The 24,693-nt window shown below is 42.6% G+C and overlaps 2 protein-coding genes across 2 annotated transcripts; both read right to left on the bottom strand.

The window, feature by feature from the left end:
* Positions 1-73: 73 nt before the first annotated feature.
* faah2b (fatty acid amide hydrolase 2b) lies at positions 74-9,886 on the bottom strand. The gene is made up of 11 exons (XM_084166328.1): positions 9,514-9,886; positions 8,575-8,657; positions 8,305-8,441; positions 7,188-7,397; positions 6,773-6,892; positions 6,548-6,683; positions 4,836-4,953; positions 4,640-4,759; positions 4,102-4,213; positions 1,483-1,671; positions 74-1,237 (listed from the first exon to the last, which is right to left on the bottom strand). Exons 1-11 carry the CDS (start codon positions 9,829-9,831, stop codon positions 1,062-1,064), a joined length of 1,719 nt encoding a protein of 572 aa, XP_084022454.1. The 5' UTR covers positions 9,832-9,886; the 3' UTR covers positions 74-1,061.
* An 11,264-nt stretch (positions 9,887-21,150) lies between these two features.
* Positions 21,151-22,659, bottom strand: LOC311132688 (uncharacterized protein). The gene is made up of 5 exons (XM_084165956.1): positions 22,607-22,659; positions 22,247-22,302; positions 22,000-22,069; positions 21,707-21,872; positions 21,151-21,444 (listed from the first exon to the last, which is right to left on the bottom strand). Exons 1-5 carry the CDS (start codon positions 22,637-22,639, stop codon positions 21,365-21,367), a joined length of 405 nt encoding a protein of 134 aa, XP_084022082.1. The 5' UTR covers positions 22,640-22,659; the 3' UTR covers positions 21,151-21,364.
* Between the last annotated feature and the right edge of the window lie 2,034 nt (positions 22,660-24,693).

The raw sequence follows: 24,693 nt of genomic DNA, 5'->3' as shown, positions 1-24,693 counted from the left end.
GTGTCAATCCCATTTCAGTCAATTCGGGGTATGAATTCCAAATCAAGTATACAAGCAAATGATTAATCAGATGAACTCTTTAAAAGGTCTTTACTAATCGAACCAGAGAAATGCACAAAGACAGGAATCAAGTAATACAGTATTCTCATTCGAAAATACTGGCCTTTAGGATCTGCATTCCTGTCATTTTGCAAAAGATGAACAGATAGACATTGGTAATAAGATCTATTGGAGTGAGTGGGACTTTCATAGTGCAAAAGTCAATCATGGCTGACTAGACATTCATTGTGCCAATAACATTAGCTTTCAGTGCAGAACAGAAGAGCATAACAGAAAAACAAAAGACATTCATTCTTCAGTGAGAGGTGATTGAACCATACATTTACATTGGGATAAGTTCTGAATAGTGTGTACCAGAGATATATATTGAGTGCACAGCTCAGGCTAGAATTTGCCCATAACAAACACACCCCTGTATCAGCAGTTAGGGACATTCTTCCTACTTCATCCCCATAACCACAGATCTAGGATCAGATTATCCTACACCCAATTCTACCATTCCCTATTAAAAATGGCTACGGGCAACCTCCCTCCGAGCCAGCGTGGGGCACGTTCAGCAGGGCACAACGTTTAGATAGAAATATGTTATGTGGTCCTCTGTAGCTCAGCTGGTAGAGCACGGCGCTTGTAACGCCAAGGTAGTGGGTTCGATCCCCGGGACCACCCATACACAAAAATGTATGCACGCATGACTAAGTCGCTTTGGATAAAAGCGTCTGCTAAATGGCATATTATTATTATATAGAACAAACATGCCTCTGACAATGTAAAATAAGGAATCATGTCTGTTCTATTCATGACAGTTCTATCTGCAACGTTTGACCACCTTTGCCTACTGAACCTGGCCTAGTGGTACATAAAGCGTCTTAGAATGGGAGTGCTGATCTAGGATCAGGTCCTCCCTGTTTATGTAATCTTGTTTATTATGATTTAAAAAGGCCAAACTGATCGTAGTAGATCAGCACTCCTACTCTGCAATGCTTTATAGATACAGGCCCAGGTCAGTCGGCTCCAGGGTCTCTCCAGCCTCCGAAGGTCTTCTCCAGGTAGAGGGCCATGGCCAGGGACAGGCGGTCCTGGAGCTTCCCAGTCACCACCTGCACCCCCAGGGGTAGACCCTCTACACTCAGCCCCAGAGGGCACTGGGTCACAGGCAGCCCCAGGATGTTGATGACCCCTGGGGATGGACGGATAGAGGAAGGGATGCAAATGAGAATAAGTATGTTGTATTCATTCATTCAGTTATGTGGTGTACAGACAACTCATTCTCAGTCACATTTGTGACCACAGCCCTAATCATTGAATCAATGCGTGATTTTCCTGAAAGTTTGAATACCTCAAGTTATATTAAGATTTGGTTCATAGTTAGATTTATCTCCATTGATATTATTATTAGATATTGGTTTCCAGACTATCTCTCACCTGTGTAGGCGAAGTTGAAGGGTGTAAAGAGGGGGTGGTGGTGTTTGGGGGCGAGGCGAGGGTGGGTGGGGTACAGGAGAACCCCGTCTGTACCCAACAGCTCCTCAATCTCCTTCTGGAGCTTCTCTTTCTGCTTCACGATGAAGGGAGAGGGCTTGGATGAGCTGGTCATCTCTACCAGGGCCAGACCTGGAACACACATGAACACGCACCAGAGCAACAGAATGACCATGATTCCAGAGATAACACATCAGATTGATGTACAGTCGTGGTCAAAAGTTTTGAGAATGACACAAGTATTGGTCTTCACAAAGTTTGCTGCTTCAGTGTTTTTAGAAATGTTTGTCAGATGTTACTATGGTATACTGAAGTATAATTACATTTAAATTTTTACAAGCATTCCATAAGTGTCAAAGGCTTTTATTGACAATTACATTAAGTTTATGCAAAGTCAATATTTCTTTTTCAAGGCCTCTGCAATCCGCCCTGGCATGCTGTCAATTAACTTCTGGGCCACATCCTGACTGATGGCAGCCCATTCTTGCATAATCTGCTTGGAGTTTGTCAGAATTTGTGGGGTTTTGTTTGTCCACCCGCCTCTTGAGGATTGACCACAAGTTCTCAATGGGATTAAGGTCTGGGGAGTTTCCTGGCCATGGACCCAAAATGTTGATGTTTTGTTCCCCGAGCCTTATGGCAAGGTGCTCCATCATGCTGGAAAATACTCCAGAATGTTATGAAGAGTGATCAGAAGAATTGCAATTAATTTCAAAGTCCCTCTTTGCCATGAAAATGAACTTAATCCCCCAAAAACATTTCCACTGCATTTCAGCCCTGCCACAAAAGGACCAGCTGCCATCATGTCAGTGATTATCTCGTTAACACAGGGGAGTGTTGACGAGGACAAGGATGGAGATCACTCTGTCATGCTGATTGAGATAGAATAACAGACTGGAAGTTTTAAAAGGAGGGTGGTGCTTGAAATCATTGTTCTTCCTCTGTTAACCATGGTTACCTGCAAGGAAACACGTGCCGTCATCATTGCTTTGCACAAAAAGGGCTTCACGGGCAAGGATATTGCTGCTAGTAAGATTGCACCTAAATCAACCATTTATCGGATCATCAAGAACTTCAAGGAGAGAGGTTCAATTGTTGTGAAGAAGGCTTCAGGGCGCCCCAGAAAGTCCAGCAAGCACCAGGACCGTCTCCTAAAGTTGATTCAGGTGCGGGATCGGGGCACCACCAGTGCAGAGCTTGCTCAGTAATGGCAGCAGGCAGGTGTGAGTGCATCTGCACACACAGTGAGGCGAAGACTTTTGGAGGATGGCCTGGTGTCAAGAAGGGCAGCGAGGAAGCCACTTCTCTCCAGGAAAAACATCAGGGACAGACTGATATTCTGCAAAAGGTACAGGGATTGGACTGCTGAGGACTGGGGTAAAGTCAGTTTCTCTGATGAATCCCCTTTCCGATTGTTTGGGCCATCCGGAAAAAAGCTTGTCCGGAGCAGACAAGGTGAGCGCTACCATCAGTCCTGTGTCATGCCAAGGGAGTGGGCTCACTCACAATTTTGCCTTAGAACACAGCCATGAATAAAGAATGGTACCAACACATCCTCCGAGAGCAACTTCTCCCAACCATCCAAGAACAGTTTGGTGACGAACAATGCCTCTTCCAGCATGATGGAGCACATTGCCATAAGGCAAAAGTGATAACTAAGTGGCTCGGGGAACAAAACATCGAAATGTTGGGTCCATGGCCAGGAAACTCCCCAGACCTTAATCCCATTGAGAACTTCTGGTCAATCCTCAAGAGGCGGGTGGACAAACAAAACCCCACAAATTCAGACAAACTCAAAGCATTGATTATGCAAGAATGGGCTGCCATCAGTCAGGATGTGGCCCAGACGTTAATTGACACCATGCCAGGGCGGATTGCAGAGGTCTTGAAAAAGAAGGGTCAACACTGCAAATATTGACTCTTTGCATAAACTTAATGTAATTGTCAATAAAAGCCTTTGACACTTATGGAATGCTTGTAATTATACTTCAGTATACCATAGTAACATCTGACAAAAATATCTAAAAAACACTGAAGCAGCAAACTTTGTGAAGACCATTACTTGTGTCATTCTCAAAACTTTTGACCACGACTGTACAAGTTTAAATAGCTGGCCGCTAGACTAACTTACCAATCTAAAACCATTTTGCTGACATGGGCTAATTGAGTGACTGCTGATGCACATCCACATTTTTTAATTGCACCTTGTGTATTCTATTATTCTAACTCACAACAGTAAGTTGAGACCACGACTGAGTTTTTTTGGGTCAACTTGATCCGCGGGCCTACAAAAGGGGGGCATGGGCTGCCAGTTACCCATCCCTGACCTATATCATCATGACAAGAGTGGACCTTGATACTAAAGATACCAGATAGTAACAGTTGACTCTGAATCAATTGATCAAAGCGCCACTATAGCTCTCTGATTACTAGAATACACCCTTTCTGGGACTATAGATAGGTTTACAAGGTCACTCAGATGACTGGCACCACTTAAACAAATCCCTAGACCCGAAATAACTATTACTAGACAGGATTGTGAATGTGTGTCTCTGTTGTTACCAATAGCAGCCATGGTGTGAGGGGACCTTCCCATCATCCACTTGGCCAGCTCCCACACTGGCCACACCGGCCTCCCTGGTTCCCCCATCAGCACTTGGAAGGGTGTGGGGGGCTGTGAGAAACACATACACACACGTATCCACACTGAACAAAAATATAAACGAAACATGTAAAGTGTTGGTCCCATGTTTCATGAGCTGAAATAAAAGATCCCCTTCCTTTATTATTTTGGGTATCTGTGAACAACAGATGCATATCTGTATTCCCAGTCATGTGAAATCCATAGATTAGGGTCTAAGGAATTTATTTCAATTGACTGATTTCCTTATATGAACTTTAACTCAGTAAAATCTTTGAAATTGTTGCGTTAATATTTTTGTTCAGTATAGTTAGAATGGCTGTATTAGTGAGGCCTCATAATACCCCATAAACCTAATGAAGGAGACGCACACACACACAAACCCTATGGGCCATGGTCAAAAGTAGTGCACCATGTAAGGAATAGTGTGCTATTTGGATGCAGCAGCAGTTGACCCACCTTGCCCTCCTTGTCGGGGAGCCCCATGTACGTATCCCAGATCTGGAAGCCATATTTGAGCCCAGAGAGATGCACCTCCTGAACCTTGACCCCTAGGTCAGCCTCCAGCCGCTCCACCACCTGGTAGAAATACAGATATGTCTTTGTGAATCTACATTTGCGCGTGTGTTGTGGGTCTATGAGGCATTCTGCTCACCCTCCTCTGGACTTGAAGGAGTTGTTCGTCTACAGCACTCACTAGAGGAGAGCCACCATCGTGAGGGATAGAGAAGAAACGCAGGTTCCACAGATTCACCTCAATGGACAAAGACAATCTGTACAGAGACATGGAGAGTTAGGACAGTTAAACATGCTCAAAATGTCATGGTTTTGATGTACGCTAAATTACCTAAAGTATGTGGACACCTGTTCGTCGAACATCTCATTCCAAAATCAGAGGCATTAATATGAAGTTGGTCCCCCCATTGCTGCTCTAACAGCCTCCACTCTTCTGGGAAGGCTTTCCACTAGATGCTGGAACATTGCTGCGGGGACTTGCATTAGGGAGGTCGGGCACTGATGTTGGGCGATTAGGCCTGTCTCGCAGTCGGCTTTCCAATTTATCCCAAAGGTGTTCGATGGGGTTGAGGTCAGGGATCTGTGAAGGCGAGTCAAGTTCTTCCACACAGACCTCGACAAACCATTTCTGTTTGGACCTCGCTTTGTGCACGGGGGCATTGTCATGCTGAAACAGGAAAGGGCCCCAAACTGTTGCCATAAAGTTGGAAGCACAGAATCGTCTAGATTGTCATTGCATGATGTAGCGTTAAGATTTCCCTTCACTGGAACTAAGGGGCCTAGCCCGAACCATGAAAAACAGCCCCAGACCATTATTCCTCCACCAAACTTTACAGTTGGCACTATGCATTGGGGCAGGTAGCGTTCTCCTGGCATCCGCCAAACCCAGATTCGTCTGTCGGACTGCCAGATGGTGAAGCGTGATTCATCACTCCAGAGAACACGTTTCTACTGCTCCAGAGTCCAATGGCGGCGAATTTACACCACTCCAGCCGACGCTTGGCATTGCGCATGGTGATCTTAGACTTGTGTGCGGCTGCTCGGCCATGGAAACCCATTTCATGAAGCTCCCGACGAACATTTATTGTGCTGACGTTGCTTCCAGGGGCAGTTTGGAACTCGGTAGTGAGTGTTGCAACCAAGGACAGACGATTTTTACGCGCTTCAGCACTCGTCGGTCCCTTTCTGTGAGCTTGTGTGGCCTACCACTTTGCGGCTGAGCCGTTGTTGCTCCTAGACATTTCCACTTCACAATAACAGCACTTACAGTTGACCGGGGCAGCTCTAGCGGGGCAGAAATTTGACAAACTGACTTGTTGGAAAGGTGGCATCCCATGACAGTGCCACGTTGAAAGTCACTGAGCTCTTCAGTAAGGCCATTCTACTGCCAATGTTTGTCTATGGAGATTGCATGGCGGTGTGCTCGATTTTATACACCTGTCAGCAACTCATTTGAAGGGATGTCCACATACTTTTGTATATATAGTGTAACTTCACAAAACGTAGTTGTGTGGACATTAAACTTATTTGCATTTTTGTATGTCTATAAAAACTACCCATGTACCATTGGTAGTAAGTTGTTTCTAGTTAGATGTGTTGAAGCCTTTACTGAGAATACAGTGTTGGGTGTTTTAGTCTGTTAAAGGTGTGATGGGTTGTGTACTTGTTGTGTTACTACGAACACTGTGTTGACTGTTCATGTGTGTTAGGGTGGTGGTTGTTGGTGTGTTACAGGGTGTTTTGGTGTGTTATGGATGTAGTTGTGTACTTGTGTGTTTTGGTTGTGATTGGTTGTCATGTGTTAGGGTTGTGATTGGTTGTCATGTGTTAGGGTTGTGATTGGTTGTGTACTTGTGAGCGTTGGGTCCAGCCATGATCCTGAGCATGGGCAGAAGGTCCTCAGCATAGCGACACATGGGGCCAGTACTGAGGTAGTCCTCATGACGACCAGAGGCAGGGGGGTACTGACAATCATTAGATATTACACCTACAAATAACACAGGATAACATGGTCAATGGCACACACACGCACTAGCACCTACATATACACCAACACAAGGGGTACTATTTACTTACCTGGTGTGGTTTTATGGCCAAAAATGCCATTGAAGAAGCACGGCATACGGATACTTCCACCGATGTCAGAACCTATCCCGATCACTGATGCTCCACTCCCAAGTATACTACCCTCTCCACCTGGAGACGACAGGAAAGGAGGAGGGGAGTAGAAAGACTGAGATAGAGAATGTAAGTAAGGCTTGTCCGAGCCAGAAAGGCCCATAGGGGCAGGAGCTTATTTTCTGGTTCTGTAGCGTGAGGTAGCTTGATATAACAAGTAATTAACAAGTAATAGCAGTCCTATTGTTATGGACATCTACCTGTGTTGTCATTACATCAGCACAGCTGTAATACTGTTATAACACATACTATCCCATGTTATTACAATGTTATTACCATTTTATAACACCTTGTAAACCCTAAAATACCACACCTGAGCTGCCGCCTGGTGTCCTCTCCAGGTCATACGGGTTGTTGCAAATGCCGTATAGGTGGTTGTGGGACTCACACCACATGCAGAGCTCGCTTGAGTTGGTGACCCCTAGGGGGATGGCCCCGGCCCTCTTCAACAGGGCCACGGGAGGGGCGTCCCCCACTGAAAGGACCCCACGCCGGGAAACCACGCCTGCGGTGTTAGGCATGCCTGGAGGACAGAGGAAAGGGTGGGGAGAAGATGAACATACAGGTGGAACTGTAAACTAGGAGAGTGCAATGGCTTGGGTCTGTTATGTTTGTGCGCTAAGCTGGCAGATATTACAGATATTCAGGAAAGTATATATTTGAATAGGGACAGATGAACTTCACTGATGCGTATCTAGTGGGAATATCATCAAACAATGTAATGTGTATTTGATGGAAAAGAGGCAGAGGGAAAGTTGTTGATGGATGAGTGCTGTTGTGGTGAGACCATAGGACTATAGGAGAGGGTCTGGGTGTGTGTCTATGTGTGTAGGATTGGTCTACCTATAGCAGTGTGTCCCAATCCTGGTCCGGGAGACCCAAAGCGGTATCCTTTTTTAATTTTGCCCTAGTACTAACAGGCCTGAATCACTAATTAAGGCTTGGTGATGAAGTGATAAGTGGAATCAAGTGTGTTAGTGCTAGGGCTTTGGGTCCCCAGGACCAGGATGGGAAAACACTCACCTATAGGGTAGGTCTACACACTCACCCAGCCTCACTGCAGGGTACACAACTACAAGAGTAGTACACAGTGTGGGAGAGTATGGGAGAGGGTCTAGGTCAGCCATTTTCAAACCTCTCCTCGAGGACCCCCAGACGTTTCACAATTTTGTTGTAGCCCTGAACTAGCTCACCTGATTCACCTAGTCAAGGTCTTGATTAGTTGACAAGTTGAATCAGGTGTGCTAGTTCTGGAATAGTTCAAATAGATGAAACAGCTGGGCGGTCCCAGAGGAGAGGTTTGAAAAAGGCTGGTCTAGGTGAACTATTCCATACTCAAAAATGTATGCACGCATGACTGTAAGTCGCTTTGGATAAAAGCATCTGCTAAATGGCATATTATTATTATTATTATTTATGTGTAGTCCTACCCTGTAGAGCGAAGGCCTCTTTGACAGTGAGGGGGACCCCCAGCAGAGGAAGTCTATCCTCCAGAACATCCTCTCCCCCGGTCTCCTCCTCAATCAGCTTGTCCACCTGAGCTGCCTCTAGCAACGCTGCTGCAAACCTGGAGGGAAAGAAAGAAAGAAATACAAGTTTGGTTTTGTGTCAGAACGTAGTGGAAGTATGGTGAGACAGCAACATGAGATTTGTAAACATATGACAATTAACCAGTCTAGTCCTGGAGGACTTGTACTTGCCTGTCCTGCACCATAGCATTGAGCAGCGGGTTCACCTCCTGAATCCTGTCAATGTAGGCCTGCACCACCTCCACACTCGACACCTGCACCAACCAACATACAGTATAGACAGTAGTGTGCCTGTGTGTGTGCATCAACTCCATTTCAAGTCCAGTCAATTCAGAGTAAACCAATTTCCAATTCAACACTTTTCCTCATTGAAAAGCATTGAAGAGTATTGGAATGTGTGTAGTCCTAAACTTCCTGAATTGACAATTGGAATGGAATTGACCTCAACCCTTTTTAATATGGAGAGCACAGCACTAGGCTACAGTAGCCTAAGAACCAATTTATGCTTGATCTGAAAATGTGGTCTGAGTCGCCATATGGATGGTGTGCCCCTATGCGGAGCCTCCTGAGGCACGCAGAGGCCAAATTGGGCTCTGTACTGCATAGCTGTGCGCCTCTCAAATTTCGTAACAATGTGGAGGGCTCTGTATAGCTCCGCATTGACATTATTGGTTGTATAAACACAAACTCACTTAATTGACAACTTCCTTCACAACAGATCTGCGCTGCTCGACGAAGCACAAAAAGTATGAATGCCCTGACTTCTGAAGAGGCCATATCACCGTAAAAGCTGCACGGCCAATGCAGGCCTCAGATTGACCATGTAGCGCCTTTAGGTAATGGACAGGTGCTGAGTGCAGTCACAGCCCAACTGGACTACTGCTCCCAAAGAGCAACGCAGTAGCCTATCATGCAGCAAATAGGCTACTCACTCTTTACCAAGCCGTTGCAGAACCCTGTCCAAATATGGTGGATAAATGAAGATAGCTCACTCAATACTTTTACCATTGGCTGCACCATATAGGCCTACGCAAATAGACACCACGGAAAAGTAGTCTCTCGGGTAAAATAGATGAGAACATATAACCAGGTACGGGGTAGCCTACGGACCTCTCTCCGACGAATCCTTTGCGCGAGCTGCATCGCAGACATCATTAGCAGGGGGTTGGTGACCGGTTGAAGTTTGGTGAATCCACCGGACAGCCGCGGAGCGAGGAGCCGAAAGAGCGCAAAGAGCACGCCCATGCACGCACTCAGAATCCATGCCTGGGCCCGTTCTAGGCGGGTCAGCGCCATGATCACAGCTTTGGTCACCACCACGGCACTAACTACTTTGACAGCTGGACACTGTCGTCGTCTAACATAACTCCCGGCATGCAACGTTTTGTTATGGTTCTTATCTATAAATGGGTTGGAGTTTAAAAGCATCCGACCTCGCTATCAGTTTAGCGGTAATATCTCGTGGACAGATTCACATGTAAACGGAAAGTGACAACTTTCGCGAGAATTTTACTTCTCGGTATCCGAGATTAGGTCAACCGTGGCTAAATTTTAAACCAATAAGAAATGGCCAAGTGTGTGAACAATCATTGTAAAAGGTTAATGGTTAACTATTTGCCATCGTGCGCTTCGATACGTAGACTGAGAATATAACGCACTGTATTGAATACATTAAATGTAAGGTATCAAGCAAACCACATAAAGCAAATAAATGTACAACGTAGTAGACAACAAATAATTATAGTGACACATCGATCACAAATCACTATTTGTTTAGCATAATCCGCTCTTCTAAACGAGTGTAATCAAGTGTCATTTGTACATTGCACACAGGGTGGCAGTATTGCTATGCGTAAAAACATGATGCGCACTCAGACAAACAGAGCAGATGTCAGTGGATTAGGAAACCATGAAGGCTGCATTTTAACCATCGAAAATGCTTTCCACTATTCCACGTTCCAGAATTTCCCACAATATCTACAGGAATCAAACTGTACTTGCTTTTCTTTTGAATGTGTTACTTGTATGCTTATGCTTATGCTTATATAGGCTATAATTTAGCGGTAATGTGTAGATATAGCCTAATATTCTAATGTCATTTAACATAAAATACAAAAATATGTTAGATGACATTTTTTTCTAATTCCACCTGATATGGGATTGTCTCAGTAGTTTATTGCAAAATCAGAACTGTATGAATGAAACAATGACTGTACAGTTTGAAGGATTTTATTGCAATGATTCAGGGAAAACAAAGTGTATACAATATAAACTTAGTCTTTAATGTCTGCTAACAACCAATATAAAGGAGTTAATCTACTTTATGTATCTTAACTGAAAATATTCAAGTCATATTGATACAGTTGTAATATAATTTTTTTTTTGTAAGAAATCAGGATAAGGACTTAAATTCGCTTGAAAATCTATGGTAAGACTTGAATCTAGCAATGATCATTGCTAGACAGCCATTTTCAAGTCTTGCCATAGATTTTCAAGCGAATTTAAGTCAAAACTTTAACTAGACCACTCAGGAACGTTCAATGTTGTCTTGGTAAGCAACTCCAGTGTATATTTGGCATTGTGTTTTAGGTTATTGTCCTGCTGAAAGGTGAATTTGTCTCCCAGTGTCTGGTGGAAAGCAGACTGAACCAGGTTTTCCTCTAGGATTTTGCCTGTGCTTAGCTCTATTCTGTTTATTTTTATCCAAAAAAAAACTCCCTAGTCTTTGCTGATGACAAGCATTACATGAGCAGCCACCACCATGCTTGAAAATATGAAGAGTGGTATTCAGTGATGTGTTGTGTTGGATTTGCCGCAAACATAACGCTTTGTATTTAGGACATAAAGTTAATTTCTTTGCAGTTTTACTTTAGTGCCTGATTGCAAACAGTACAGGCTTCCTTTTCAAATCAAATCTAATTGTGTTTGTCACATGCACCGAATACAACAGGTGTAGACCTTACCATGAAATGCTTACTTTTCAAGCCCTTAACCAACAATGCAGTTTTAAGAAAAATAAGAGTTAAGAAAATATTTACTAAAAAACGAAAGTAAAAAAAAGTTACAAGTCAATGTGCGGGGTACAGGTTTATTGAGGTAATTGAGGTAATATGTGCATGTAGGTAGGGCTAAAGTGACTATGCATAGATAATAAACAGCGAGTAGCAGCATCGTATAAAAAGGGGGGGGGGGGGGGGGTCAATGCAAATAGTCAGGGTAGCCATTTGATTAACTGTTCAGCAGTCTTATGGCTTGGGGGTAGAAGCTGTTATGGAGCCTTTTGGACCCAGACTTGGCGCTCCGCTACCACTTGCCATGCGGTGGCAGAGAGAACAGTCTATGGCTGGCTGGAGTCTTTGACAATTTGTAGGGCCTTCCTCTAAAACCGCCTGGTATAGAGGTCCTGGATGGCAGGAACTGGGCCGTACGCACTACCCTCTGTAGCGCCTTGCGGTCAGATGCCGAGCAGTTGCAATACCAGGCGGTGATGCAACTAGTCAGGATGCTCTCGATGGTGCAGAATACCTCATGATAAACTGTGGACAATACTATTTACCAAAAGATTTGAAGTCAGAAGTTTACATGCACCATAGCCAAATACATTTAAACTCAGTTTTTCACAATTCCTGACATTTAATCCTAGTAAAAATTCCCTGTCTTAGGTCAGTTAGGATCACCACTTTATTTTAAGAATGTGAAATGTCAGAATAATAGAAGAGAGAATGATTTATTTCAGATTGTATTTCTTTCATCACATTCCCAGTGGGTCAGAAGTTTACATACACTCAATTAGTATTTGGTAGCATTGCCTTTAAATTGTTTAACTTGGGTCAAACGTTTCGGGTAGCCTTCCACAAGCTTCCCACAATAAGTTGGGTGAATTTTGGCCCATTCCTCCTGGTGTAACTGAGTCAGGTTTGTAGGCCTCCTTGCTCGCACATGCTTTTTCAGTTCTGCCCACACATTTTCTATAGGATTGAGGTCAGGGCTTTAAGATGGCCACTCCAATACCTTGACTTTGTTGTCCTTAAGCCATTTTGCCACAACTTTGGAAGTATGCTTGGGGTCATTGTCCATTTGGAAGACCCATTTGTGACAGCTTTAACTTCCTGACTGATGTTGCTTCAATATATCCACATAATTTTCCTTCCTCATGATGCCATCTATTTTGTGAAGTGTACCAGTCCCTCCTGCAGCAAAGCACCCCCACAGCATGATGCTGCCACCCCCGTGCTTCACGGTTGGGATGGTGTTCTTCGGCTTGCAAGTGTCCCCCTTTTTCCTCCAAATATAACAAGGGTCATTATGGCCAAACAGTTCTATTTTTGTTTCATCAGACCAGAGGACATTTCTCCAAAAAGTACGATCTTTGTCCCCATGTGCAGTTGCAAACCGTAGTCTGGCTTTTTTATGGCGGTTTTGGAGCAGTGGCTTCTTCCTTGCTGAGCGGCCTTTCAGGTTATGGCGATATAGGACTTGTTTTACTGTGGATATAGATACTTTTGTACCCGTTTCCTCCAGCATTTTCACAAGGTCCTTTGCTGTTGTTCTGGGATTGATTTGCACTTGCTGAGCGGTATGACGTCTGCGTGGTCCCATGGTGTTTATACTTGCGTACTATCAGGTGTTTGGAATTTGCTCCCAAGGATGAAGCAGACTTGTGGAGGTCTACAATTATTTATTTTGATTTTCCCATGATGTCAAGCAAAGAGGCACTGAGTTTGAAGGTAGGCCTTGAAATACATCCACAGGTACACCTCCAATTGACTCAAATGATGTCAATTAGCCTATCAGAAGCTTCTAAAGCCATTACATAATTTTCTGGAATTTTACAAGCTGTTTAAAGGCACAGTCAACTTAGTGTATGTAAACTTCTGACCCACTAGAATTGTGATACAGTGAATTATAAGTGAAACAATCTGTCTGTAAACAATTGTTGGAAAAACTACTTGTGTCATGCAAAGTAAATGTCCTCACCGACTTGCCAAATCGATAGTTTGATAACAAGAAATTTGTGGAGTGGTTGAAAAACGAGTTTTAATGACTCCAACCTAATTGTATGTAAACTTCCAACTTCAACTGTAATATATATATATATATATATATATACAGTGGGGGAAAAAAGTATTTAGTCAGCCACCAATTGTGCAAGTTCTCCCACTTAAAAAGATGAGAGGCCTGTAATTTTCATCATAGGTACACGTCAACTATGACAGACAAATTTAGGAAAAAAAATCCAGAAAATCACATTGTAGGATTTTTAATGAATTTATTTGCAAATGATGGTGGAAAATAAGTATTTGGTCACCTACAAACAAGCAAGATTTCTGGCTCTCACAGACCTGTAACTTCTTCTTTAAGAGGCTCCTCTGTCCTCCACTCGTTACCTGTATTAATGGGACCTGTTTGAACTTATCAGTATAAAAGACACCTGTCCACAACCTCAAACAGTCACACTCCAAACTCCACTATGGCCAAGACCAAAGAGCTGTCAAAGGACACCAGAAACAAAATTGTAGACCTGCACCAGGCTGGGAAGACTGAATCTGCAATAGGTAAGCAGCTTGGTTTGAAGAAATCAACTGTGGGAGCAATTATTAGGAAATGGAAGACATACAAGACCACTGATAATCTCCCTCGATCTGGGGCTCCATGCAAGATCTCACCCGTGGGGTCAAAATGATCACAAGAACGGTGAGTAAAAATCCCAGAACCACACGGGGGGACCTAGTGAATGACCTGCAGAGAGCTGGGACCAAAGTAACAAAGCCTACCATCAGTAACACACTACGCCGCCAGGGACTCAAATCCTGCAGTGCAAGACGTGTCCCCCTGCTTAAGCCAGTACATGTCCAGGCCCGTCTGAAGTTTGCTAGAGTGCATTTGGATGATCCAGAAGAGGATTGGGAGAATGTCATATGGTCAGATGAAACCAAAATATAACTTTTTGGTAAAAACTCAACTCGTCGTGTTTGGAGGACAAAGAATGCTGAGTTGCATCCAAAGAACACCATACCTACTGTGAAGCATAGGGGTGGAAACATCATGCTTTGGGGCTGTTTTTCTGCAAAGGGACCAGGACGACTGATCCGTGTAAAGGAAAGAATGAATGGGGCCATGTATCGTGAGATTTTGAGTGAAAACCTCCTTCCATCAGCAAGGGCATTGAAGATGAAACGTGGCTGGGTCTTTCAGCATGACAATGATCCTAAACACACCACCCGGGCAACGAAGGAGTGGCTTCGTAAGAAGCATTTCAAGGTCCTGGAGTGGCCTAGCCAGTCTCCAGATCTCAACCCCATAGAAAATCTTTGGAGGGAGTTGAAAGTCCGTGTTGCCCAGCGACAGGCCCAAAAAAAATCCCTGCTCTAGAGGAGATCTGCATGGAGGAATGGGCCAAAATACCAGCAACAGTGTGTGAAAACCTTGTGAAGACTTACAGAAAACGTTTGACCTGTGTCATTGTCAACAAAGGGTATATAACAAAGTATTGAGAAACTTTTGTTATTGACCAAATACTTATTTTCCACCATAATTTGCAAATAAATTCATTAAAAATCCTACAATGTGATTTTCTGGAATTTTTTTTCTCAATTTGTCTGTCATAGTTGACGTGTACCTATGATGAAAATTACAGGCCTCTCATCTTTTTAAGTGGGAGAACTTGCACAATTGGTGGCTGACTAAATACTTTTTTTCCCCACTGTATATATATACAGTGGGGAGAACAAGTATTTGATACACTGCCGATTTTGCAGGTTTTCCTACTTACAAAGCATGTAGAGGTCTGTAATTTTTTATCATAGGTACACTTCAACTGTGAGAGACGGAATCTAAAACAAAAATCCAGAAAATCACATTGTATGATTTCTAAGTAATTAATTTGCATTTTATTACATGACATAAGTATTTGATCACCTACCAACCAGTAAGAATTCCGGCTCTCACAGACCTGTTAGTTTTTCTTTAAGAAGCCCTCCTGTTCTCCACTCATTACCTGTATTAACTGCACCTGTTTGAACTCGTTACCTGTATAAAAGACACCTGTCCACACACTCAATCAAACAGACTCCAACCTCTCCACAATGGCCAAGACCAGAGAGCTGTGTAAGGACATCAGGGATAAAATAGTAGACCTGCACAAGGCTGGGATGGGCTACAGGACAATAGGCAAGCAGCTTGGTGAGAAGGCAACAACTGTTGCCGCAATTATTAGAAAATGGAAGAAGTTCAAGATGGCGATCAATTACATTTTTGTCATTTAGCAGACGCTCTTTTCCAGAGCGACTTACAGTTAGTGAATATATATATATTTTTTATACTGGCCCCCCATGGGAATCGAACCCACAACCCTGGCGTTGCAAACGCCATGCTCTATCAACTGAGCTACATCCCTGCCGGCCATTCCCTCCCCTACCCTGGACGACGCTGGGCCAATTGTGCACCGCCCATGAGTCTCCCGGTCGCAGCTGGCTGCGACAGAGCCTGGATTCAAACCAGGATCTCTAGTGGCACAGTTAGCACTGCGATGCAGTGCCTTAGACCACTGCGCCACTCAGGAGCTCAATCACCCTCGGTCTGGGGCTCCATGCAAGATCTCACCTCGTGGGGCATCAATGATCATGAGGAAGGTGAGGGATCAGCCCAGAACTACACGGCAGGACCTGGTCAATGACCTGAAGAGAGCTGGGACCACAGTCTCAAAGAAAACCATTAGTAACACACTACGCCGTCATGGATTAAAATCCTGCAGCGCACGCAAGGTCCCCCTGCTCAAGCCAGCGCATGTCCAGGCCGGTCTGAAGTTTGCCAATGACCATCTGGATGATCCAGAGGAGGAATGGGAGAAGGTCATGTGGTCTGATGAGACAAGAATAGAGCTTTTTGGTCTAAACTCCACTCTCTGTGTTTGGAGGAAGAAGAAGGATGAGTACAACCCCAAGAACACCATTCCAACCGTGAAGCATGGAGGTGGAAACATCATTCTTTGGGGATGTTTTCTGCAAAGGGGACAGGACAACTGCACCGTATTGAGGGGAGGATGGATGGGGCCATGTATTGCGAGATCTTGGCCAACAACCTCCTTCCCTCAGTAAGAGCATTGAAGATGGGTCATGGCTGGGTCTTCCAGCATGACAACGACCCGAAACACACAGCCAGGGCAACTAAGGAGTGGCTACGTAAGAAGCATCTCAATGTCCTGGAGTGGCCTAGCCAGTCTCCAGACCTGAACCCAATAGAAAATCTTTGGAGGGAGCTGAAAGTCCGTATTGCCTAGCGACAGCCCCGAAACCTGAAGGATCTGGAGAAGGTCTGTATGGAGGAGTGGGCCAAAATCCCTGCTGCAGTGTGTGCAAATCTGGTCAAGACCTACAGGAAACGTATGATCTCTGTAATTGCAAACCAAGGTTTCTGTACCAAATATTAAGTTCTGCTTTTCTGATGTATCAAATACTTATGTCATGCAATAAAATGCAAATTAATTACTTAAAAATCATACAATGTGATTTTCTGGATTTTTGTTTTAGATTCCGTCTCTCACAATTGAAGTGTACCTATGATAAAAAATTACAGACCTCTACATGCTTTGTAAGTAGGAAAACCTGCAAAATCGGCAGTGTATCAAATACTTGTTCTCCCCACTGTATATATATGAGTAGCCTATAGCATAGACTGAATCAGTAGGCCGTATTGTAATATTTTAAAATAGTTGTAATTGCCCTCTTATAAACTAGTATATAAGGAAAGGTAGAAAAAAAGGTCTGTCCGGGATCCTTGGGACATCCATACCCTAAACCCTAACCTTAACCCCTACCCTAAACCTAACCTTAACCATAACCCTTACCTAACCCTGACCTTAACATTTCAATTTTAAATGTCATTTTACATTTCAATAGGGTACTGGTGTCCCAAGGATCCCAGATAGCAGGGAACAGGAAAAAGATAGTATAAGTCAACATTACCCGGATGCAAGAATCTTTATTGAGTATAGAGGTAGCGATGATCGATCACTCATGGTACAGGAACGGCGGGAATAGGTCTACATGGTGATGCGTCCACCACTGGATCCGAATTGGTAAAATTAATGATTTGAACACACCGACTGCGTCATTGCGCAAAATAGTATGCAGCATCATCTAGATACAGTGGGGGAAAAATGTATTTAGTCAGCCACCAATTGTGCAAGTTCTCCCACTTAAAAAGATGAGAGAGGCCTGTAATTTTCATCATAGGTACACGTCAACTATGACAGACAAATTGAGATTTTTTTTTCTCCAGAAAATCACATTGTAGGATTTTTCATGAATTTATTTGCAAATTATGGTGGAAAATAAGTATTTGGTCACCTACAAACAAGCGAGATTTCTGCCTCTCACAGACCTGTAACTTCTTCTTTAAGAGGCTCCTCTGTCCTCCACTCGTTACCTGTATTAATGGCACCTGTTTGAACTTGTTATCAGTATAAAAGACACCTGTCCACAACCTCAAACAGCCACACTCCAAACTCCACTATGGCCAAGACCAAAGAGCTGTCAAAGGACACCAGAAACAAAATTGTAGACCTGCACCAGGCTGGGAAGACTGAATCTGCAATAGGTGAGCAGCTTGGTTTGAAGAAATTAACTGTGGGAGCAATTATTAGGAAATGGAAGACATACAAGACCACTGATAATCTCCCTCGATCTGGGGCTCCACGCAAGATCTCACCCCGTGGGGTCAAAATGATCACAAGAACGGTGAGCAAAAATCCCAGAACCACACGGGGGGACCTAGTGAATGACCTGCAGAGAGCTGGGACCAAAGTAACAAAGCCTACCATCAGTAACACACTACGTCGCCAGGGACTCAAATCCTGCAGTGCAAGACGTGGCCCCCTGCTTAAGCCAGTACATGTCCAGGCCCGTCTGAAGTTTGCTAGAGTGCATTTGGATGATCCAGAAGAGGATTGGGAGAATGTCATATGGTCAGATGAAACCAAAATATAACTTTTTGGTAAAAACTCAACTCGTCGTGTTTGGAGGACAAAGAATGCTGAGTTGCATCCAAAGAACACCATACCTACTGTGAAGCATGGGGGTGGAAACATCATGCTTTGGGGCTGTTTTTCTGCAAAGGGACCAGGACGACTGATCCGTGTAAAGGAAAGAATGAATGGGGCCATGTATCGTGAGATTTTGTGTGAAAACCTCCTTCCATCAGCAAGGTCATTGAAGATGAAACGTGGCTGGGTCTTTCAGCATGACAATGATCCCAAACACACCGCCCGGGCAACGAAGGAGTGGCTTCGTAAGAAGCATTTCAAGGTCTTGGAGTGGCCTAGCCAGTCTCCAGATCTCAACCCCATAGAACATCTTTGGAGGGAGTTGAAAGTCTGTGTTGCCCAGCGACAGCCCCAAAACATCACTGCTCTAGAGGAGATCTGCATGGAGGAATGGGCCAAAATACCAGCAACAGTGTGTGAAAACCTTGTGAAGACTTACAGAAAACGTTTGACCTGTGTCATTGCCAACAAAGGGTATATAACAAAGTATTGAGAAACTTTTGTTATTGACCAAATACTTATTTTCCACCATAATTTGCAAATAAATTCATTAAAAATCCTACAATGTGATTTTCTGGAGAAAAAAAATCTCATTTTGTCTGTCATAGTTGACGTGTACCTATGATGAAAATTACAGGCTTCTCTCATCTTTTTAAGTGGGAGAACTTGCACAATTGGTGGCTGACTAAATACTTTCTTTCCCCACTGTATGTGTGCAACAAAAGTTCAACATTCACCTTCTGCTACCATTTCTGTCAACCCCTTTACGCATACAGTTTGATGCATACGTTCGATTAATCCAATGTATGCACCATACAGAACGCACTGCAACTGCCTCTGCAACGCAATGCAGCAAGGCAAACGCAGCGTTCCATTGGAAATGAATGTACTTCTGGTGTACGAAAACATAATAACACAGTCAGTGTGTTCGAAGCGTTAGTCACCGTTGCGTTAATTAATGAAAGCTTAATTTATCTTTATTTGGGCATAGTAATTAGGCTACTTAGATGGTGCGCATAATGAAAACAAATTTTTTGGTTCTTGGATTAAACCCACCACATGGCCAGTGTTGCCAATTTAGCAACTTTGTCGCTATATTTAGCAAGTATTCAGACCCCTCTAGCGACACATTTTCAAAAAATCGACTAGCGACAAATCTAGAAACATTTTCTTGTGTTATTGGAGACTTTTGGAGACTGACATGAAAGCACGTGGGCCCCACCTCTGTCCCAAAGCACTAACAGGCTGCCCAGTCCTCGCGCAGCAGTCCCTCCCAGCTGCAGTCAGAGCAGGAGATGTTCACCCCTCCGCGTCCAGACTGCAAATGAATCGCGCATGCGGGAAGCCGCCGCTGGCTGATCCCGCCCTGGCTTACATTCAGGGACGGATGTAAAACATTTTAAAAAACAAGAATCAACAGAAGAAAGTTCATTTGTAGTTCTAAACATATTGAGGGTGTTTTTTACTCACTTTTTGTCTCTCCCACAACGTTATTCCTCTCTCCTACAGCGTCCATCACAATTACATGCACATGGCCAATTATGCAAATTAGGTGATGACGTCATTTAGCGACTTTTAGGACAGTCAATAGCTACTTTCCTTACTGAGGAGTTGGCAACACTGCACATGGCGCATTAAGAGTACTTCTGGTGTACGAAAACGTAATAACACAGTCAGTGTGATCGAAGCGTTAGTCACTGTTGCGTTAATTAATGAAAGCTTAATTTGTCTTTATTTGGGCATAGTAATTAGGCTACTTAGATGGCCCGCTCCATAATGAAAAACTAATTTTTCGGTTCTTGGATTAAACCCACCACATGGCGCATTGAGAGAAGAGCACCATTCTGGAGTAGGCCCCAGATCCACGTAGCCAACCAGGTAAGAGAAAGCTGCCAAATTTGATCAAAGTGAAAAATATCTGACACATTTTGAACAAGAAACATAATTCCATTCAGGTTTTAACGTGTTTTGGTAAAATAAAATGTTGTGGTTATTGATGCACCAAAAAATTATGAGCTAGGCCTAGGGCCTACAGGCTTTTCCCCCCCATTGGTTAGTTCATATGGTAGCCTAAACTGCCAGGTGAGGTAAGCTTGTAAGCAATTAGAAAATAAGTCATAAGTAGACTCATTTTGAACTAGAAACAAACAATTGTATAGCATAATTGCATTCCTGTTTAATGTGTTTTGGTCAAAGAAAATGAAGTGTATGACGCACTAGAAATGGCCTATAGGGCCCACATGCTTTTTTTTTGCTTGCCATTTTATGTCTCAGTAAACACGTGAGTTCACGCACCATGTGCATGTTCACACGACTTGTAAGTTATTTGAAGTAAGAAATATAATTTGGCCTCCTAGGTCTTAGATGTAAGTTGGCTTATGAAGTACGCTAAATTTCACAGTTTCGCTGCCGAGTTGTTAGCGGTCATTTGAAGCCTGGTCTAGGACTAGACCTTTTTGTCAGGGAACCATGAGGCCTATTAGCTCAATATTGGATTATAACCTAGTTTGCAGTTGTATCCTGATGATTTCTTGCATTAGTTTTATCTTCTTAACATTATACGAATTGAAGATTAATTGTGATCTTGTGGAATAAACAGCCTACAATTGTCACAAGTGTGGATAAATATCAGTTTTATTTTTAAAAGCAAGTCGACAGGACAAATTTGCAGGTAGGACTAATGGTAGAATGTAATTCTAGGGCACCAGCATTCAAAGAGTAGTTTATATAATGGTAGGTGATGATACAATAGAATACAAATGATGTGTAGTGTATCTTGTACTTTTCTCCAGCTTTGACAGGAATATACAATTGTGTAGTGCATCTTATAGCCAATTAATTTTATATTCTGCTTTCTGCAGCTATGATGACACATACAGTAAGAATAAGTAACACATTGACTTAGGCTACATACTTTTATTAGGCATGAATGAGGTTGACTGAGTTTCCTCTTCGTAGTTTATAGTGTTTCACTGTTTTGTTCTCATCCAGCGTTTCCCCTGCAAACAAGTCATCAAACACATATTTTAGAAGTTTTTTTAAAATTATTATTATAGAAAGACACTTTCCATTTATATCTTAGTATACAATTATTTTACAGCTAAGTTTTTAACTGTGAATTACCTAGCCTATGTAAGATTCTCATTACCTTGTTAGACATCGGTAAACAACAAAACAACAACAATCCATATGAAATAAACATAACTGGCATACTGCTTTAACTCATAAAGGATGTATCAGGTGGATAGATGGATAGCCTACCGTTGTAAACAAGCTTCATTTTGCTGCATTTCTTTCCTGCCTGTTGACATACATTTTCCAGCAGAACTGCGATTCTCTCCAGAGGGAACATGTCTATATCCAAGGTCTTTCCCGCACACCTAACAAAGATATTTAACTTGTCCACATCCTCAATGTTGTCATCAGCCTTAATAAAAAGTGCACACAGATATTTAATAATCAGAGAAAAACAGGTTATAAACAAAAGTCAGAATATATCATTTTAAAAAGGTTCATATTGTGGCGAATACAGTGTTAGAGTTAAGCCTACTTACACCTAAGGCACTTGGAGATCCCCCCAGGAAATTCCCTGTGTTAGTCTTATCACCTTGTTGTTCTGGTGACCTGGGTGGGGAAAGGGGAAGTTTACTTATAGTGAAAGTGAAAGTTAGACAGAGGTGTTTAGACTTTGGGGCCTAGACTGTAAAGCACTTTGTGACAACTGCTAATGTAAAAAGGGCTTTGTAAATGAATTTGATTGATTGACTTGACCAAGGAGAGAGAGAGAAACTCTAGGCTCACCTGTCTGTGTCCTGATAGGTCTCTGTCTGAGGGACAACTGTGATTTCCTCTGAAGACTGGTGCAAAACAGACTAAGTTAGTTCACTCTAATGAGTGAGAAGTAGTCATATAGGATTGCCCCCTCCCCTTATATTTCCTGATCATGCATCTCTTTTGAAAAGCAACAAATAATGCATTTAAATTTAAATCTTGCATTTGATGGTTTGGTTTGGAGAATGCATATGTTCATGCATGCGGCACCTTGAAATTCTGAAATTGTGGATGTTGTAAAATAGATTTCAGATTACAGACTAGTTGCCAACAGAAAGGATCTTAGTGAAGAAAAAACATAGTAAGAATAGTAAAATGTAGGTTACTTACCTCTGGGTAGAAATAACTGTAGATTCCGCCCATTTTGTAAATGTAAGAATCTCTTTCTGATATAGCTTATTCTTCTTAGTCTTCTTCTTCAAAGTTGAATGGAGGTACGCTGCCTCTACCCATTTATATAGCTGCTTGAGCCCTTTAGCTCTTTCAGTTCAGTATGCAACTTTCACTTTCTATTGGGAAAGCCTGGTCTAATAGACTAGATGTAACATATTAAAAGTAAATCCGGAACGCTCAAATTAGTATGATATGTTATGTTTTATATTATATATGTTTGGTATGGTTACATAAGACTGATGGTTACTTAAAGCAAAAACAGACAACTTTAGCATTTTAGCAACTTTTTAACTACTTACTTTTTAGCTACTTTGCAACTACTTAGCATGTTAGCTAACCCTTCCCCTAACCTTAACCCTTTTAGTGAACCCTTCCCCTAAACTTAACCCTTTAACCTAACTCCTAAACTTAACCCTAACTCCTAGCCCCTAAACTTAACCCTAACTCCTAGCCTAGTTAACGTTAGCCAGCAAGCTAATGTTAGCCAGCTAGCTAGAATTCATAACATATCATACGTTTTGCACAATTTGGTACATATTTACGTTTTGCAAAGTTGTAACATATTGTACGGTTTTCAAATTCAAACATATAACATTTATTGCAATTCGTAACATATCATACGAAATGAGTGATAGACATCGACAAATTAATTCATACCATACGAAATGTAACATATCATAATAAAGTGTGTCTCGGATTTACATACAGAATAATACAAAATGCTCTGAGACCAGGTTGATTGGGAGATTTCCCTGATATTCCCTGTAATCTTTACCAGGGACTTTTTGTTGTTGGATACAAGAAGTTAACAGTCCTTGCTTGTTGGCCACAATCGGTTGTTTACTGTATACATGAGTGTATCAATGACTACCCACTTAATCAGTCGATCAAGCAATGATCACAGAAAAACAAAACAAGCTAGTCAAACAAAATATAGCTAGGTTTAGTCTCACATGGCCGTCCTTCCAAATCCCGTCTCTTTGACTCGTGTTATTACTGCTTGCTAAGTATAACCCTAACCCTCACTTCATGTCCACATCCCTGTTCAACCCTAACTCTATCCTCAACCACAGAATAAAAAGCGGTGTGTGCAGTCTTTTCTTCCAACCTATAACTGACACCTTTTCAAATAATTAACTTAATCATGGTCTTCAAAGTTTGACTATGGGAAGTCTTAATTAGGTGTGCTAGCGCTGCGCAATACCAAAAGTCGATACCTGCACACACACCACAACCCTTTAGGAATGGTGTAATACAGGTAGAAAGAAATGAAAGACATCATACCCAGCCATCACCATGTCTTGAGACATCTTGAGACGTCTTAATACATATAAATGAAGACGTCTTGAGGCATATAGAGACCTGTCTTATGGCCTGTCTTAGAAAATGAAGAGATCTTTAAGACAGTCCATAGAAATAACAAACAAATCAAAGTAATCAAGATTTATTGCCCAAAATAACAATTTCAGATGCAACAAAATAACTTTTGGTAAAGGCAGTATAGAGCTCCAAATAAGTATTTACAGCCAGATAGTCATCTCTTGTTTGGGGATCTCAGATCTCAGAGCTGCTCTTCCTTAATCTACAGGAAAATAAACTGTCATCAACATCAGTAACAATACCACCTCTACCCTGCTATTTTCTTGTACCTTAATTATGAATAGCTCACCTGAAGCAGAAAGCCCTACCATCCATGAGGGCTTACTGTTTGACACCAGGTAGGACCCCAGCTTTATTCCAGTCTGAAAATAGGATGAATCTGTTAAGCACTGTCTGTTCTCATGGGAAGAAATGAACATTGCATGTGTCATGTTCCTTTTTGCAATGCAGTGTTCTCACTTGTATTTGCTGGGCGGCAGCTGGCCTTGATTGAGTTGAGTTTCTGACATGTCTTCCATCCTTGTATCCTGACAAGAGAAATAGGCCTTGTTCATCACACAATAACTATCAAAGCACATGTGAAAACAAAAAGCAGATACAAGCCTCCAGTCATAACTTACCTCATCAGCCTATCCATGCATAGA

The sequence above is a fragment of the Coregonus lavaretus genome (assembly GCF_964263955.1).
Source record: "Coregonus lavaretus genome assembly, chromosome: 7".
In the NCBI taxonomy this organism is placed as follows: Eukaryota; Metazoa; Chordata; class Actinopteri; order Salmoniformes; family Salmonidae; genus Coregonus; species Coregonus lavaretus.
The sequence above is the reverse complement of the archived record's forward strand: the minus strand, read 5'-3'. Positions and strand labels throughout refer to the sequence as shown.